Source organism: Uloborus diversus, chromosome 1 (genome assembly GCF_026930045.1).
Source record: "Uloborus diversus isolate 005 chromosome 1, Udiv.v.3.1, whole genome shotgun sequence".
NCBI lineage: Eukaryota > Metazoa > Arthropoda > Arachnida > Araneae > Uloboridae > Uloborus > Uloborus diversus.
In genome coordinates this window covers 100,817,206-100,835,001 of record NC_072731.1, presented here as the reverse complement: position 1 = coordinate 100,835,001, position 17,796 = coordinate 100,817,206, and the positions used below count along the sequence as shown (strand labels likewise).

Here is a 17,796-nt window from a genome sequence, read left to right as displayed (position 1 = left end):
TTTAGCGTTGTTTCGGTTGAGATGGGGTTGGTTCTTTGCAGCCTGTTTTGGGTATGATGCTTTCTGAGCAATATATTACCATTCTGGCAAGAAAGGTTTTACCAGAGTTGAAAAAATGATACCAAGCTGGAACGGGGATTTTCAAGTAGGATTTAGACCGTTTCCATTTTTCAGAAATGGTCAAGAAATTCTAGCCTGAGAACCGAATTGAGACATTGGAATAGCCTGGGAACTTTCCTTATATGTTAAGGTCCATAGTGTAATATGCTGCTGTGATCACCACCAAATGCTAATCATAAAGCGAAGTGCTTTATGCAACATTGATATACGTGGGAGTGTGCCTTTTGTAGTGTTCGAGTGTGGGGAGTCGACAAAAGATGCCCGATCTCCAAGAGAATAAAGAGTTTTCTAAAAGTGTTACAGTCCACTTTGTGAGTTTTTGTGTGTTTAATGTGAAAGTCAACGAAACATTTAGTCCTTACGGAGCGTTAGCAGCTTCGGGGCTTTTTTTTACTGTGCAGTGCAAATTGAACTGATAGGGACAATAGTGGACTAAAGTGCCACTAGTCATCCGAAAGCTGTCAGGTAGGAGATTTATTATTGCATTTATAATCAAATGTTAATTAAGTAATTGTGTCGAAATGAATGTCCTTGTAGTATATGAAAGAGTTCTTAAATCGGGTATTACAAAGGCATCTAATGAGCTAGCTATTGGCTCTTTCGATAAAATTCAATTGGAACTGTGTGAGAAAAAGTACGCTCCATTTGAAAGTGTATGCTCTAATGTTTTTTGAGAAAGTATTTGAGACTTGTGATGAGAAAGATCTTGATAAATTTATTGATGAACAATTCTCCGTTCAACAAAGTATTGATGAATTGTGGGTTGCAGTTAAGCAAAAAATGTCGAAGTTGCCGACTATTGTTTCTACTAAAACCTCATTCTGGTTCTTTAAAACAGGTTTTTTTTGACAGAAAAAACAATTTTTAGACCGTGGGTCTATTTTTCGTCAGTGCCTGCACGATAAGCTTTAAAATAAGGTGTAAATTGAAGAAATCGATCAAGAATTAAGGAAGATCTCACGTAGAAACAAAAAACAGGCTACAGAAATAATATATAAGGATTCAACGTGCACCAGTGCTGCAAATTTGAGCACCGTTCTTGTTCACCACAAACTAACATCACTATAGCACTACTAGCACAGGAATTTCCAACTTCTAAATGTCTGAGAGCCACAACTGAAACTAGAAGTCCATTGGTGGGCTGCAACGTAACTGTAGCCGCAGTCAACTTTTCTCGGGGGGGGGGGGGGAGGGGGAGATAACGGAATGCCGTAACGAACATGAATTACAAATTGCTTAGGAAAAAATCACCTAACACAAAAATATACGAAATCTGCAACCGGGAAACAGGCCTTGTCAGTTCATGATTTCTTTGCTTTAGCATGCTGAGGAGACTGGAACAAGAAGCATACAGAGCAGAGGAATGACCTTGTGGTACAAAAAGTAAATGCACTAAATCGGAAATCAAACTACGGTTTACCGGCTAATCTTATTTTAATGTAATTTTTCTGGAGAAAAAACCTTTTCGGCAACTATCGCAGAGCCAGATTAAAATTTAACTATTTATTAGCTTGTAAAACTGGGCCGACCTTTAAAATCCCATAAAATCGTCATTTGCACTTTCTTCTACACTTTCGTCGTTATTGTTTTTAGCCAATTCCTTTTTGCTACCATGAAACAAGTGAGTAGCATTTTTCAGTCTGTGCTTTTGTAGTATCATTGATCTAGTAATTGTTCAGCAGAAACTAAGTAATCATTTTACCAAGTTTGGATCAAAGTGATGGAATTATTCTCAAAAGAAAAACCGTAAATTATCTGCAAAAAACCTAAAGATCACTAAGCTCATAAATGATTGATTTTTATCAATAACTATGAGCAACCTCAAATAATGATCTTTCTCTCAGGCCAAGGGGCAAGTAGAAGTCGAAACGCATTGTTATTGAATTAGATCTCGTATTTACGGACATGTGTTGGCGAATCATCAATAATTCATACACGAGTGAACCACCTTGCGTGAGCAGGGATTTTATCTGCATATCCATGGAGATGTTTCTATGTCTATTTATCACATACACAAACATTTCTGCCCTTGCTTGATACCCTTTAGAATTCCAACGAATTCTGTGATGCAAGGAAATGCTTGATTTATGTAAGTATATTTTAATACTTTCCCTTTTTTTTTCGAAATTTTTACTATTGCTTTTTTACAAAGCATTAAATTTTGTTTATAATTTTACAAATATATTCACATTTACTTTAAGATTTCTGCATGTTTAGTTCAGTTAATCAAACATTCAAATATAAATTTTGTTATTTCAGTGAAAAGGAGAAAACTTCTCACTGTTAAGATTGGTACGGCTCTTTCTGCTATAACAGAAAAGGCTATTTATATTTTTTGATCCTTTGCTCTTTTGGGGAACCCGAGGGAATGTCGTTAAAAAGTTTTTTTCGAAGTGATATCTCTTTTTTTTCCACGATGGAAATGAGATTTTAACAATGAACAAAAATAATGGTTTGGAAAGGAATTTTACATATTGGCGAAAACTCGAAGATACGTCAAATTTGACGCCAAAAATGATTATTGCTAATCTGCTCTCAGTTTGGCGATATTTGGTGAAATTCCCAGACTGCCGTATGTTAAACCACAGTCGAGATTTCAATCATCTTCCTTTGAAATATGATCATGTTTTTGAACAAATAAAATTTTTGTTTTTTTGCGAATGAAATTGCACTTTATTTTCAAAAATTCAAAATTTGATTTTAATTTTGACGTATTCAAATGTAAGAGACAAATACGTATTGAAGTATCAACCTACTACAAAGTTTTCTTTAAAAAAAAGGATTTTCACATGTTATGGACATGACCGTACAATCAGTGCCATTTCGCAGTATTTTGTCCAAATGTAGAGTCCGCAACATTACACTATATTTGTCATAGCTATTTAATTTACTGTTTGATTAGCACATTATTTAATTTTGAAATTGTGTGTTGATAGGACTAACTCAAATTAAATAATGCGCTTCAGAACATTAAATAGTTATGGCAAAAGTAGTGCCATATAAATAGTGCCATGTTGTGGACTCTACATTTCGATAAAATACTGCGAAATGACCCCCCAACATTAAATAATTACTTTTCCGGTAAAAAACTTTTTTTTTTCAGAAGGCTCTTTTACAAAGCTTTAACTTTTGTTCATAAATTTACAAATTAATTTACATTTACTTCATGATTTTTCCACATTATGTAACATGATATACATGTAACATAATGATAATGTGGTATCATGTATGTTACATGATATCACATTATGTTACATGATACATCCACATTATGTTACACATTCGAATTTACAACAATGAAAAGCCAAAGTTTGAAATTCCGGGAAGAAAGTGCAAATTTATTATTAAAAATGTTTCGCCCGTGCAGATGGGTTGAGTAAATACTGTCTTCTCTGCATCGGTTTTCAGCACTTTCTTTTAATTATTCTTTGAAGCATTTCTAATTTTGGATTCTTAGCACTTAAAAGATAGATTGTACTTTTAATCATCAGAACCTGCATTCATGGTAGTTTGATTATATTTGTCGACGTAAGCGGCGTTTTGACAAAGACAGGAATAATGAAGCGTGTCGTAAATACGGTGTAAGTACTATAGTGGAGGCAAACCAAACCTGGCTTCGTTGTAATGCTGCGACTAGGATCTTCGTAGCCTTCACAATGCTGCCAGGTTAGGTGTGTCCCAACTATAGACGAAAACATAATATAGGGAGGCGAAAACATATTGATAACCGGTATTTTTGTTTAAAAGTTTTACTCTCGTAACGATGTTATAACTAATTATGTTTTTTTTGTAAACAAAAGATTTCTGATTAAGATGCTTATTATTTTCTCTTATCACGTAGTAACATTTAAGTAATTTAACTCAATTCAATTTCTGAAAAAAAAAAAAAAAAAACCCCTAACAATCTTTACAAATTTCAGGTATGCATTGCGCATGATATCCAACATGATAAATAAAGTGAAAATTCTTTTGGAACTACTCTTTTTGTACGCAGTTTCTTCTGCAGGAGAAGAAAAAAGTAGGTGCATATTATACCTTCTGTTTTTGCTAAACGAACGTTTACTGCTTAAAGTAATCACATTTAGCATATAGTATATTTCATTGCTTCTCCTAATAATAATCTTTTTATTACAATGGATTATAAACTTGGAAACGGTTTTTTACTGCATCAGGATTTTAGCAATGATTCGATAAAGAAGCATTACGTCTAAAAAACATCATACGTAGATTAAACGGCTCCTGAAGTAGTACAGACATTTTCTTAATATTTACAGCATCTTTAGCTGTATACAGAGGTGTGAAAATAATCAGAATAATTGTGATTTTTTCAGTTTTCCGTCAATAATTTTGTATATACAGTGGCTCCCAAAAGTGTTCGTACACCTTGAAATTTTGTAGCAAAACCAAAATAACGCAAAACTGAATTCGAATATGAAGTCCAATTTTTTTTTCACACCATTCCTATGCCATTCTGAATAAAACCCAGTAGTTTTTTTCCAAAATATTGCCGGTTTTTTTTTTTTTTTTTTTTTAAATTTGTCGAAAAACGAAGAGACAGAGAAAAGATACGTCACAAAAGTCATCGTACACTGAGATATTTTCGAATAAATTCATAATTAAAATTATCATATGCGAGTTTTTATTATTTTTGCATTGTAATGATACTGTAAAGTCATTTGCCTTTAATTTTTTGTGTATTCATTCCCTAATATTTTGCTTAATATTTTAAAATGGCAGGATGCGTAAAAAACAACAAACACGATTCGAAATTTGATTTTTTCCCCTCCCAGTAGCCGTAAATTGGTTTGAAATGTCTCTAAATTGGTTAATTTACACCATTCTATAGTGAAGTGTTTGATAAAATGCTTTAAAGACAAGAATCGGATCGAAAACAATGTAAGAAAACGTCAAATGGCAAAGTTAACAAAGCGTGATCGGAGGTTTACAGTTAAAAAAAACATGAAAAGTACACATTTCAGAACTGAAAAAGTTTCTGCAGAATTGAATGAAACATTTTACTTTTAATTTTTACCTAAAGTTGTTCGCCAAGGTTTATGATTAGCTGTATTAAATGGGACCTATTCCCGCAGAAAGTTTCTTGTTCGTGCGAAAAACGGTAAGCTTACGCTTTTCGTCGTAAAATCAATGATAAATAAGCTCAAAACGTTTTGGAACAACGTCTTACTGAGAGATGAAAATAAGTTCAACATTTTGGGTTAAATTGTTGTATAATTGTAAATGGAAGAAAAAACTGAGGAATTTAATCTTAAGAACTTAGTTGGATCAGTTAATCAGGACGGTGAAGGTGTTCTTGTATGAGGGTGCATCTCAACATAAGGACTTGGAAATTTGGAATTTTTTGGTGAAATAATGAATTATGATGTTCCTTTAAATATTTCAAAAAACAGTTTCAAACTATTAGCCAAAAATTTGGTAATCGGAAACAACTTTGTATTTTAACGAGATAACGATAAGAAGCACACGTTTGCGTTTGGTGCCTCATAATTAGTCCTTAAGCTTAGAAATATCTCCTCAATCGTCAAATTTAAACTAAATGGAACATATTTGGAGATATCTGGTGGCTAGATTACGAAAATACACCATTGAAATGAAAAGCGAATTAGAAACAGTAAGACTCGTGGTGCGGCTGAACACTTACTCAGAAATTGCACAAAATATTGAAAGAAAAAACAATGAAATCTATTCCCAGACGTATAAAAGCTGTTGTTGTTACTGCATGATATTCTACTAAATAATAACTTAGTAAAAAATTAGATTATTTACTAATTTTTTGACATTTTTTCAAAGTGTACGAAGACTTTTCTGAGATAAAATTTCCGGCACGTTTTGGTTTTTGATTTAAAAAAAAAATATGTTTTAAGGTTTTATTAAAAATTTTCATGTTGTTTTGTTAAAAATAGATCATAGATCTTTTAATAAAATACCTATTCCGAAATATTAATTCTAACCAACGGATAAGAGTCTATTTCATTGAAAGTCTTAGGTGTACGAACACTTTTGGGAGCCACTGTACTTGCAATAACTTATGAAGAGGAATTTCTTGTTGTTGTTCCAATCAATATTTCACTCCTTTAGAGTAGTTTTGGGGACATAGTTTTGTTAAATGTTGGCATTTTTAAGAAAGAAAAACATCTGATGCAAAGTAAGGACATTGTTGGCGTTGCATAAAGAATTTCGATTAACAATCGAATTTAAAACAAAATTTTGAAATTATCTGATTGCTGATGCTAGTATTTTATTTTCTTTCCTTATATTAATCTCAGTATCATTCATCCTAAAGTAATTCTTTTCGCAGCTTTGATTAGTTTATAATCGGTAGCTTTTTTTTTCTTTTGTCAAAAAGCGTAGATCGCAATTTTAATTCGCTTCTTGATTATCATAACGTGGAAACGCGAAAAAAAAAATGCGCCAAAGAGCATTATTTGTGACGTCATCAAGACCACGTCTTTTTTGCAAAATCGGACATTTAAAAAAAAATAAGTACCTGGACGACCGAGCCTCGCTCGGCTTGAAAAGAATTATTTTTTGTCAACTCGTGTTTTTTTAAGGTTCAATATTTTTCCAAATATACTTGAAAAGCTTCACGTTAACGAAATATTAAGCACTCGACCTTCTTATAACACTAAAGTAAAAAACAATGAAGATTCTAAATGTAATTAAATCAACATTTTGCTTTAAACTATCTGTTACATTTGTTTTTACTATTCAATTTTCTTGTCAGTAATTAAAATATTTTGACCTTGGAGTCAGTTTTGCTATGGTGAAATCGGTTTTTAACCGAATACTTCCTTTCATACTATGTTGCGTTTCACTATTTTATTCCAATCGAGATTTTCTTTTTGAATAAGTACTTTTTAGTGCAGTTGGTCACTTTACGCCAGGAAATGCTACATACAGCATGATATCCATGAAAACTGATGATCCACAAACCATTCCAACAAATGATAACAACTGTCTTAACAAAACATAAACAGTTCTCAAGACATACGTTTCTTCGAAATAAAATTTAGATGCGTGATTTAAAAAACATGTTAAACTATTTGAAGAGTAAAAAGAAAATAAATAAATAAAATAAAATAGGACGGTCAAGCAATAGTTTCACTTAAAAAAGAAAAAAGCCTTACATCGACTTACATAATGCTTTTGAATTTGTTTTCAGCCAAGCGTGTTTGAAATTAACCAACGTGGCCAATATCAGCCAAGCCTGGCAACTCTAAGCAAGTTTAAAATTTTAAAGCGAGAAGAAACAAATTTTCATTGTTATGGTTGCAAATCGTCTGCCTGATGCGTCAATTCACAGTTCACTTCAAGGCTTAACTTAATTAGACTTTACATAAAAATTTTTTTTTTTGTAAAAAATCGCGTTTTTACAGAAAAAAACACTGATGTAGATGAACGTTGAATGCAAAACTACAATTAAATCCAAAATTTCATCGAAATCGTTAGAGCCGTTTTCGAGATACAAAATATTAATATATATACTGTCTAACCACGGATTGTATGGAAAGGCAAAAATCCTGTTTACACCCGGAAATGGAGGCATCTATTAGTTTTCAGGGATGTCAGATTTTGCAGATGTGTATGTTAGCCTCTAAATTAAGCATAGTCTCATTCAAATGAGCGGAATACGTGCATAAAATTTTTATTTTCCTCCTCATTCGGATGGAGTCGCCTTAACTGGATGTTTGTACTCGACGTTAAATCCCGGTTATCACAAATTTGTCATTTCAACTGCGCTTGTGCGCGGACTTTGCTGATTTCAAAAATCTTGCTAAAATTAATTAAACATCTTAAATTTGTTAATGAATATGAGATGGCAACAGAAAAAAAATATCACAAAGCATTCTCTGATTTAGTTTTTAGACCTCGGTGAAGTCTGAGCATGACCCTACTCAATTAATGGCGCTGGGCCATGGACTGAGTTTTGCGTCTTGATTATTAATGGATTCGGTGTCTGATTTTTCCATCAAACAAAGACCCTTTTCAGGGTCAAATTTTTAACCTCACAAGAGCGTATTAGAATTGCAGCATCACTTCTAATACAAAATCGAACCCTCAACCTAAATAAAAATGTATAATACTAAGCTGTTTACGCCTAACGTAAAATATCCGCGAAAACCGGATATCTGTACTCATATTCCAATCATTTTTGAAGTACACAACGTGTTTTACGTTTAAGTTAAATAAATAAATATTTCCAAACCAATAAATATTGAAGTGTCATTTGCTCTTTACATTATAAAGATTATCAGTTATTCATATCCGTAGTTTCATATAATATATCACGAAATCGATGTGAAAATATTCTAATGAAATTGATTAATTTGTTGGGACTCTAGCACAGCCTAAATATAAACAAGCAACACGAAATTTTTAAACAGAAAGCCCAAAAAGCTAAGTTCGCACGCAAGCGCAGTTGAAATGGCAAATTTGTGATAACCGGGATTTAACGTCTAGTGATGTTTGCCAATTCTATACAATCCATGGTCAAACAGTGCATACCCACAAGAATTGCTCGTTTAAAGATATAAGATTAAAAAATAACTGTTGGGAAAATGAAAGAATTTTCTGGGTCCATGTTATTCTTTTTGCTTATTCTATCAATTTCAGTGAATAAAAGTAGTGCTTCTGACTGAAGGAAACAACTCCATTTATAAATGCATCTAACGCCTTTTAATTTGACGTTCATTTCTGGTGTTCAATACGAAATGAATCCCAGATTTTTACTTCTCATTTCTTGTCTATAATCAAACCCAATGCGGAAATCGATGATTAGGTTTCCGTGCCTTAAATGATTGCTTTACCTTTTCGCATTGCATGTAATATTGCATTTTTCAACAGTTGACGGTGGATGGACTTCTTGGAGCATACTCTCAGATTCAGACTGTTCCGCCCCTTGTGGAGGTGGCGAAGAGACAAAAGTTCGCACTTGCACCAATCCGAAACCTCAAAATGGTGGAGCAGATTGTGAAGGACCGGACAAGATTTCCGTCCCTTGCAATGACGAGAGCTGTGATGGTAAAGTGCTATTTTTTGAAAATTGAAAAATTTCAAATGCATCAACTTATTTTAAAAATGTTTATTACGTTAAAAATTTAACAATCCATGTTCAACATTGCATAATATGGATTTTCTGTCACTTCAATCCTGCTTGCTTACTTGCTTTAACATATTACTTATTCTGAAGTTCTCAAAAATTTTCATTTCTTGTTTTTTTCTGCTTTTTTTTGAGCAATCACATTGCTTATTGTTCTCATTTGACTGTTTTGAATTTCTATGATTTTATCCCCCTCCCGCATTCCTCTGCAGCACCACCGTCGACCGGCCCCCGATGCTACTCCTCTAGCGAAAACCGTCTCCAGGTTGTTTCTATATCTTAGACCAGGGCTCTCCAACCTTTTCACTCGCGGGTCACATTGTAAATTTGTGGAGACGAGGCGAGCCGGTTCAACAATATTTTAGCTCAGATGATCTATTTAGCTCTAGTCCCCCCCAGTCCACCCATACATTGCGAATGTATTTTCTATATGTATTTTAATTAAGCGCTCAGTGGTGGTTTTGAAAATTTCTTGGCTTGCTTCTAAGTTGCTATATTTCCTCGTACTGTGGCCGCCGCTTTTATGAATTACGTTTGTTCTTAACAGTTTTAATTCTATAAAGCGGCTGTTTCAATTTAGCGGATAGTTCAATAAAGCTAGATTTTATTCTATTTTTGAAAATTTGATTCATTAAAGCGGCCGATTCAATTAACCACTGATTTAATTAACCGGCGTCCACTATACATATTTGCTGTTAGCTAAATTAAATTATATTTTAAGTGTCCGTAAATCTCTAATAACATCATAACTATAGGGGGTCTTGTAAAATTTAGAAGAGTACAGAAAACTGAAATAAATCGTATTCTTTGTCACAGAATTAAGTGATTTTTTTTTCTTTTTTAAAAGGCTAATGAGTGAGTGATACAAGACAAAATTATTGAAATGTACTATAAATTTATTTTATTGAATTAATGATGATTAAAAACTTGGAAATAAATGAGAACACAACACGTGTAAAGCTTTTAAAATAATTTAAAAAGTTTAAAAAATGATGAGAAGATTGTATTTGTTTGATAAAATTTCAGTCCATTCAGGGGCAAACTCCGTAGTTCGATCATTAAGAGGGATTTTAAATATTTGTCGTATTTAATGTACTTTTAATTTTGAAAACGTCTGTTCACATTTGTAAGTGGGTGCAAAAAGAGAAAACATAGCTCTAGCATGATTTTTTAAGTTCTTAAAGTCTTTTTCTAGTAGAGAACTGTAAAATAGAAGTAGGTTATCTTCCTTGTGGCATTCCTGGAAAGCTGTCTTGAGTAAATCATTCGTTATTAACTCAATGACTTCCATTTGCATTTCAGCAGGCACCTTGTCAATATTACACTTAAAAGGGTTTTGAAAGAGTTGAATTTCGTCTGATGCACGGTCAAAGTCTTCAAAGCTATTTCTGAGAGACTTTCGATTTCTGTTGTCAAGTTTTTTTCGAAAAATTCAGAATCTAGCATTAAAGTTTGGCAAATAACATTTAAATTTGGTGTCAGCCTCCCTCTCATGCTGAGCTGATCACTAATTAAATATTGGTGAAGACAGGAGTCAGCACATGTTTTCCGTGGAGCCAGAAAATGCCCCATGCCTGGGGACTAACGGGGGAATGTGGCGCGAATAAAAGAGATCTGTTCTCAAAAAGAGCAAAAAGAGAGATGGGGTTTTAGTTAATAGTAAAAAAATTGAAAACGGTTAAAACTAACGGTAAAAAGATTTAAATGATTGATTGTAATTAAAAATAATGTCTCAATTATATTTCCAACGAGACTGTCGCTGTTCCGAAAAAAAAAAAAAAAAAGATTGGTAAGCTTCCCGCGTACCGTAGGTTAGAGAGCCCACGCATACACACACACACTCACGTCTGCCACACAGATACAAGCACACACGCCTACACACACACACACACACACACACACACACACACACACTCGTGATTGTGAAAAACATAATTTGAATTCAAGATGTCAAAATTCAATTTTTTTTGGTGGGAGGGGGCGCTTTTATATTAGTTCCTCGATGGATGCACATTTGTGTACAAAAATCGTTGAATTTTTGTAAATGTTGTTGCACACAACTTGTTTTATAGAAGATAAACGTGTTCTTTGGGTCTTTGAAATCAATGACCATTGATTACGATATTATTGGGTGTCTAGTCCAACGTCGAACACATCAAAGCAATGACTGCTGAAAAACTGACTCACTGCGTGCAATAGACATAAAAATTCTCTCTGAAACGTAACACAGAATGCAAGTACAACTTTGCCTCAACATTGTTCATAAATGTACCACATTTTCACATTGTCAATGTCTGATGTAACACAGTTAGTTCTAACGATGCTTCGAAACAGGATTTTTTTCTTCCTTGCCTTACAGACGTCCTTTACAATTTTTATTTCCCTAGAATATGTTAGATTAGGAAAAAAATGTCACTTAATGTAATAGTCTGCGTAATGCTTTACAAGTATGATGAAATGCTATTGTTAGAAACTTTAAAATTATTTTAAAGACTTAAAAAATAAGAATGAATGTTTACTTTTCCAAACAGGTATTCAGAGAAAAATAGTGAACTTTTTACTATTAACTGCACATGGTAGCACAAATGATATCATTTTACATTTGGAAACAGGAATGTTCATGATTGCTTCCTATAAGGAAAAAAAGTGCTCTAATGTTGTTCAAGTTCGATTTCTTTTCACAAACGCTTTAAAGATTTTTTTTTGAACAATGGATTTACAAGAACTTTTTAGGGACGACTTACGACTTACAGGAACATTTATATGAAAATTTTCTTTACAGGAGTACCACATTTTCATGAATGGAATTTCATAAAAATATGTTTAAAGTACTGATGAAACGTGTAAAACTTGATTTTAAAAAACTATGTAACTTCTAGGGAATTTCAATTTTGTTACGTTTAGCTATATAGCAAATCCTCCCCTCCTTTTTGCATTTCCGCATTGGCACTTGAAATTTCAACTATATACTACATACTTTTTTTTCACTTATAATTGGATTAGTATTTTGATTTACAGAACATATCTTTACTTTGGCCTCTCTAGATAAAATGGCGAATTCGGAATGGGAGGAATGGTCCCCGTGTTCTACTACTTGTGGCAAGGGTAAACGTGAAAGAGTAAAGAAATGTGTCAATGGTGATGAAAACGGATATCAATGCGAAAAAATCAAGGAAAAATCTCATGAAGTGGAGGAATGCAAAGAATGGTCTCCTTTTATAAAGGAAGAATGCCCTAGTAAGTATAAGAATAAAATTTTGGACTCTCTATATCTCCTTCAGGTAATGAACTAATCTCTTGAGCAAAATTAATGCAAAGAATGGTCAACTTTATGAAGGAAGAGTGCTCTGGTAAGTATAAAAATTTGGGACTCTTTTTAATCCATTCTGGTGGCGACTTAATTTTTCATGAGATTTGCCACAATCAAAGACAACACTTATTAAGTAGAGGAATACGAAGAACGTTATCCAATGATAGAGGAATACCTCAGTAAGTATGAGAATGAAACTTGGGATTGTCTTTAATATTTTCAAGTGCCAATTCAATTTTTTATGTGATTTGCTTGACCTGAAAAATGTTACCTACTAGCTGTATAGCCCGGTGTTGCAAGGTCTGCCTCAAAAATAAAAGTGATGCATGCGAAAAAAGGGTGTAAAATTTCACATCAATGGTAAGAAGAAAAATTCAAACATTAATAAGAATTACTTTTCTCTTGCCTTTGGCAGTTCCAGGTATGTTTCGTGTTAAAAGCGCTGCTTCTGTGATAACCGAAGAATGATTTTTAGATTTGTAGCTTTGTAGACAACGTATAACTTTAAGTCCCAATATAGTCAAAAGCTTTTAAAGTTCATAGGACCTCTTTTAACCTAGTGGCAAAAGTAGGCGTCTTATTGCTAATTTAATAGATATTGGAGTGAAATACTGTAAAATTGGTTTAGTAGGAAAATTTGATTTTATTTCTATCCTTAAAACATCTATTGAATTTTGGCACCAAAGTCGATAATCATCTTTCAATTGATTTCACGTACATATTCCTTAATACTTTATATTCACAAATATTCAAGAATTAATGCAGTGAAATGTATCTTATAAGTAGAGTACATTTCGCATCAACGTTTTTTAGCACATAACGCACTTCACAAATTTACTTTGGAATGGCTAAGTGAAAGTTTTTTGCTTAGCTTGAGCTTTCAGAATTACGTAACTAAAAAGGGGGTACTGAACTACAAAGTCGGTTTTTCACAATAATTATATTCTCACGAAGATGAAAATTGACTTTCCTCTTTTGTATTTTCATTATTGCTTGGCAATCTGAAAATACATGTACGATTAACTAAGTAGAATACAAGTTTTCTCCAGGATTGTGGAGTCGGACTGATTTTGGGGGATTGGAAGGTTTCCTGACTTGGAGTCGAAGGTTTCAAATTCCAAGAGTCGGGGTCGGAGTCGATCCTTTTCCCTCAAAATCCGCAACTCTGGCAGTGCCGGCGGAGTCGGACTGTTTAGGGGTGTTGAAGTCGGAGTCGAAGGCTCTAAAATTCCCGGAGTCGGTCATTTTCCCTACAACTGCAGTCCATTTTTTTTTCCAACGGTGCTCTTTCTTGACTTCATTCTAACTGTTTCCAAGAGGGAAAAAAATGATTTACAAAGGACAATTCATCTTTGTATACCTTCTTCAAATGATTGCAATGACATTGTATAGCTTCATTTTGAATGATGTACCTTTCATTGTTTAGGTCCTTGTGATAAAAACTACGATGAATACCAGAATATTGACAAGCTAAAACACTGTCCGGATAGAGCCAAATGCGATGATTTGAGTGATGATCTCGGACCGAAAAGGAAATGCAAATGTGTAATGGGTTATGAATTGGATGAGAGGAATTGGATATGCAAAGGTATTTTTTTCAATTACTTGGCTGGATTTCAATTAGCAGAAACATGTAACTATGTAACTTCAAGTAGAGATAGTGTGGATCATATTTGTGGGTTGGAGACCCGTTAGTAAGCTAAATGTTTTTTGAAATGAAAGTGAAGTTATTCCCATTTGCAAAAAAAACCTATTGATAATATATATACACTGGTATGCAAAAATTAAGGACAAAGTCGAAAAATTAGCATATCAGCTGAACGAAGAGGCAGAGCGGACAGGAAGACCAATCAGGCGATTAAGTAAGGTAATGTACGGTAGCACATGCGCAGATATGCAGGCAGACGTAATGGGGGAGTGTCTGAGTAGTATAAAGCATGTTGTCGGTGTAAGATCAGTATTTCTGACAAAGAGATTGCACGCCGTATAGCAGTTAAAATCACACCGAGTTGCTGCCTCAGTGAGAAATGGCGAATAATCAATCTGTTAGAGGACATCTGGATGCTTTTACCCGAGGTCGAATCATTGGGAAGTTGGAGGAAGGCCGCAGTGTGACAAGTGTGGCTGCAGAGTTCGGAATTGCTCACAGCATCGTTTCACGACTTTGGAGACAATTTCAAACTACAGGAACAGCTATCCGGGGGTTCAGTAGTGGTCGTCCATGAGGAACCACACCCGCAGATGACCGGTATATTGTCTTACAGGCCAGAAGAAACAGGCGGCAGACAGCGGGAGAAATCGCTAGACACACGACACAGGCGACTGGACGACCAATATCGCGTTTTACCGTGGCCAGAAGACTGCACGGTGGTGGTCTGTTTGCACGACGCCCTATACGGTGTGTACCTCTAACGCCTGCCCATCGCAGAAGGTGTTCTCTGTGGTGCCGGGAACACCGGAATTGGAGAGACAATGAATGGGGACGAGTACTCTTTACAGATGACAGCCGATTCAGTCTGAGTAGCGATTCTCATCGCATACTCATCTGGAAAGAGCGGGGAAGCCGCAATCATCCCTCGAACATCATTGAAAGGGACAGGTATGGAGGTTGCGGTGTTCTCGTTTGAGGAGGCATCATGCTTGGTAGTCATACAGACCTTCACATCTTCGACGCAGGTTCAGTCAATGGGACCCGTTATTGTAACGAGATTCTTCTTCCACATGTGCGTCTTTTTAGAGGCGCTATGGGTCCGCAGTTCCTTTTCATGGACGACAATGCACCATGTGATCGCACAGTAGCTGCCGAACAGCTCTTAGAGAGTGAGGATATTGAACGTATGGATTGGCCGGCACGATCTCCGGATCTCAATCCCATCGAGCATGTATGGGATTTTCTGGGCAGACGCTTGGCAGCTCGTACCTTACCACCAGTAACGATTTGATAGCTTCGATTGACGCTGCAAGACGAATAGGCAGCAATGCCTCAACAACTCATTGACACCCTCATTCTCAGCATGGGCAGACGCTGTGAAACCTTCCTAGCAGTCGGGGGAGATCATATCCCCTACTAAAGACCGGATGTTTCTTGTTGGACACCCATCACAGGGATGTTTCGGCCTTCAGTCGCATTGCGCTCCATGCTACTTTTTCAATAAAGCTTTTTTTTTTATCCCTCTGATTTCTCTTTCAGTAAGTGTTGCTTACATTACACATGTCCTTACGAATTGGGGATCTTACGGTATTAAATGTGTTGATTTGAAAAGCTTTTGTACAAAGTTGTATTGAAAAAACCGTCTCGTCCTTAATTTTTGCACACCAGTGTATATGTATGATAGCTTTACATTATTAAGCCCATTAAGCTTTAAAAAATATTTTAACGCACAAGAGAGTGCTTGCATATTGAATGTTTGCTCGGAAGAACAATTGTTGCTATTTTTGTAAAGCTGTTTTTGTAAATTTTTAAAGTTCATGTAATAATCTAACATAAGCATTTAGAGAAGCACTGCATCTCAACAATAGCTTTGTCGGTTAGAATTTGTTATCAGTGATTAAAAAAAGGAGCAAACTAAAAAATTAATTACAGAGTAAAATAAATTCGTGAAGTTTTTGTCAGAAAAGTGGTAGCAACAAAAAATTATGGTGGCAAAATCTCTTGAAGGTGCAACGGATATTTAGTAGATTGTTACAATATATTATCCCCAAAATTGCACGCCAGTGGAAATTAAAAAAAAAAAAGTTGAATTAATGTTTTACTTCACTTGACTAATGACTGCTTAAATAAATCGATCATAAAATTTTGGAGTAATATTAAACTAAAAGAATAAATAAGATAATGCTATGCATATGATAATCACGGTAATATGCACTTAAACTATATTTAAATTCGAACTTATTATTTTTTTAAAGATGTCAAGTCGGTTAACCAATATTGAGATTTTTTAACTATTATAGGGACATTCCATGTCAAGTGTTCCAAAGTTTTTTCATCACATTTTTGTATCTCTTTGAAATTTGGCTCCTCGATTGTACCCTTTAAGGTAATCAAAAGTCCAAATTTTTAGATTTTTATCTCTTTTATTTTTTTATTTATGACATTTTGATTTTTGGAAAAACCCTCTTTTTTTTTCATGGATGCTTGAACATAAAATGGACGATAATTCAGCATTAAATATCAATAGAAAGATTTGGTAAAAAGCATTTTAAAGCACATTAATTGGTGTTTAATGTAGTATGCAACATGACTAATTTTGTAAAAATTTTCAAATTTAAAAATTTAAAATTAAACTTAAAATTTAAATTTTTTAGAAAAAATATAATGATTTTTTTTTAATCCCAAAAATTTCTGTTTATTTTATCTTTATTTGTGCAAAATTTCAAGTTGGGATCTCAATGGGATCATATTTTTATGAATTTTTGAATACAATTTGACTCAAGAAAAAATGATATTTTCCGGATTCTACTCAGTTAAATATGGGGCTCTATTGCTGGTGATGGTCTAGTGAGTAGTAAGTAAACATGACTATGCTTGATATGAGCTGGGATGAACTTGTTAATTGTTCAGCTCCCCCCCCTCCGCCGCCGCACCACCACTTTTTTTTCAAAAGTGTTTTTAAAATTTAAAAAAAAAAAAAAAAACGAAAAACAGAAGCTGGTACGTAAGAGTAATAATCAAAACAAACGCTGCTAAACACCACAAGTGACTGAGGCTCATAAACGGGGGGGGGGGGGGAGGGAATCAAAAACACTAAAATTGAGAAAACTTCTTGACACGTTTATTTTATTTTACGCGGATGCGGCAATGCAAACAGATAAAAATTTCCCCTCTTTCAAAATCCAAACTCCTAAAGATTACAGATTACGCGTAATCAATTGCATTTTGGCGTGCTAATAATCGAGCTTGGGCCACTGGAGACATTTTATGTGATTGGTTCTAGAACCCTTTCCAAAAGTAAAGTTACTAAACTCACACAGTTCACAGCTCACTGGAAGAAGAGCTTTTAGGAGTGACAAAGGAAGCCAAAACCAATAAAGATACCGAAGTCGGTGAGGCGCAACCAAAAACGTTGAAATTTGAACATTTTGAGCCATTCCTAGACAATAGAAATGATCTTTCTGATTTGTTAGTGAAGGAAGATTCTATCATGGAAATGACGCAAGTGATCATGGATGCGTTAATGCTTTGCAAAGAACTACAGAGAAAAATTCTTAATAACTGCTAAAAGACTATCATAGCAAGCTCCTCCCCATA

General features: G+C 34.4%; 1 protein-coding gene across 1 annotated transcript in view; it reads left to right on the top strand.

Annotated features, from left to right (window-relative positions):
- The first annotated feature begins 2,191 nt into the window (after positions 1 to 2,191).
- LOC129235032 (adhesion G-protein coupled receptor G6-like) overlaps positions 2,192 to 17,796 on the top strand; it is a 50,641-nt gene continuing 35,036 nt past the window's right edge. The window contains exons 1-5 of the mRNA XM_054868763.1: positions 2,192 to 2,209; positions 4,041 to 4,138; positions 8,983 to 9,159; positions 12,284 to 12,475; positions 13,975 to 14,136. Of these exons, the coding sequence (XP_054724738.1) occupies positions 2,208 to 2,209; positions 4,041 to 4,138; positions 8,983 to 9,159; positions 12,284 to 12,475; positions 13,975 to 14,136 (631 nt within the window). The 5' untranslated portion in view covers positions 2,192 to 2,207. The remainder of the gene's footprint in view (positions 2,210 to 4,040; positions 4,139 to 8,982; positions 9,160 to 12,283; positions 12,476 to 13,974; positions 14,137 to 17,796) is intronic.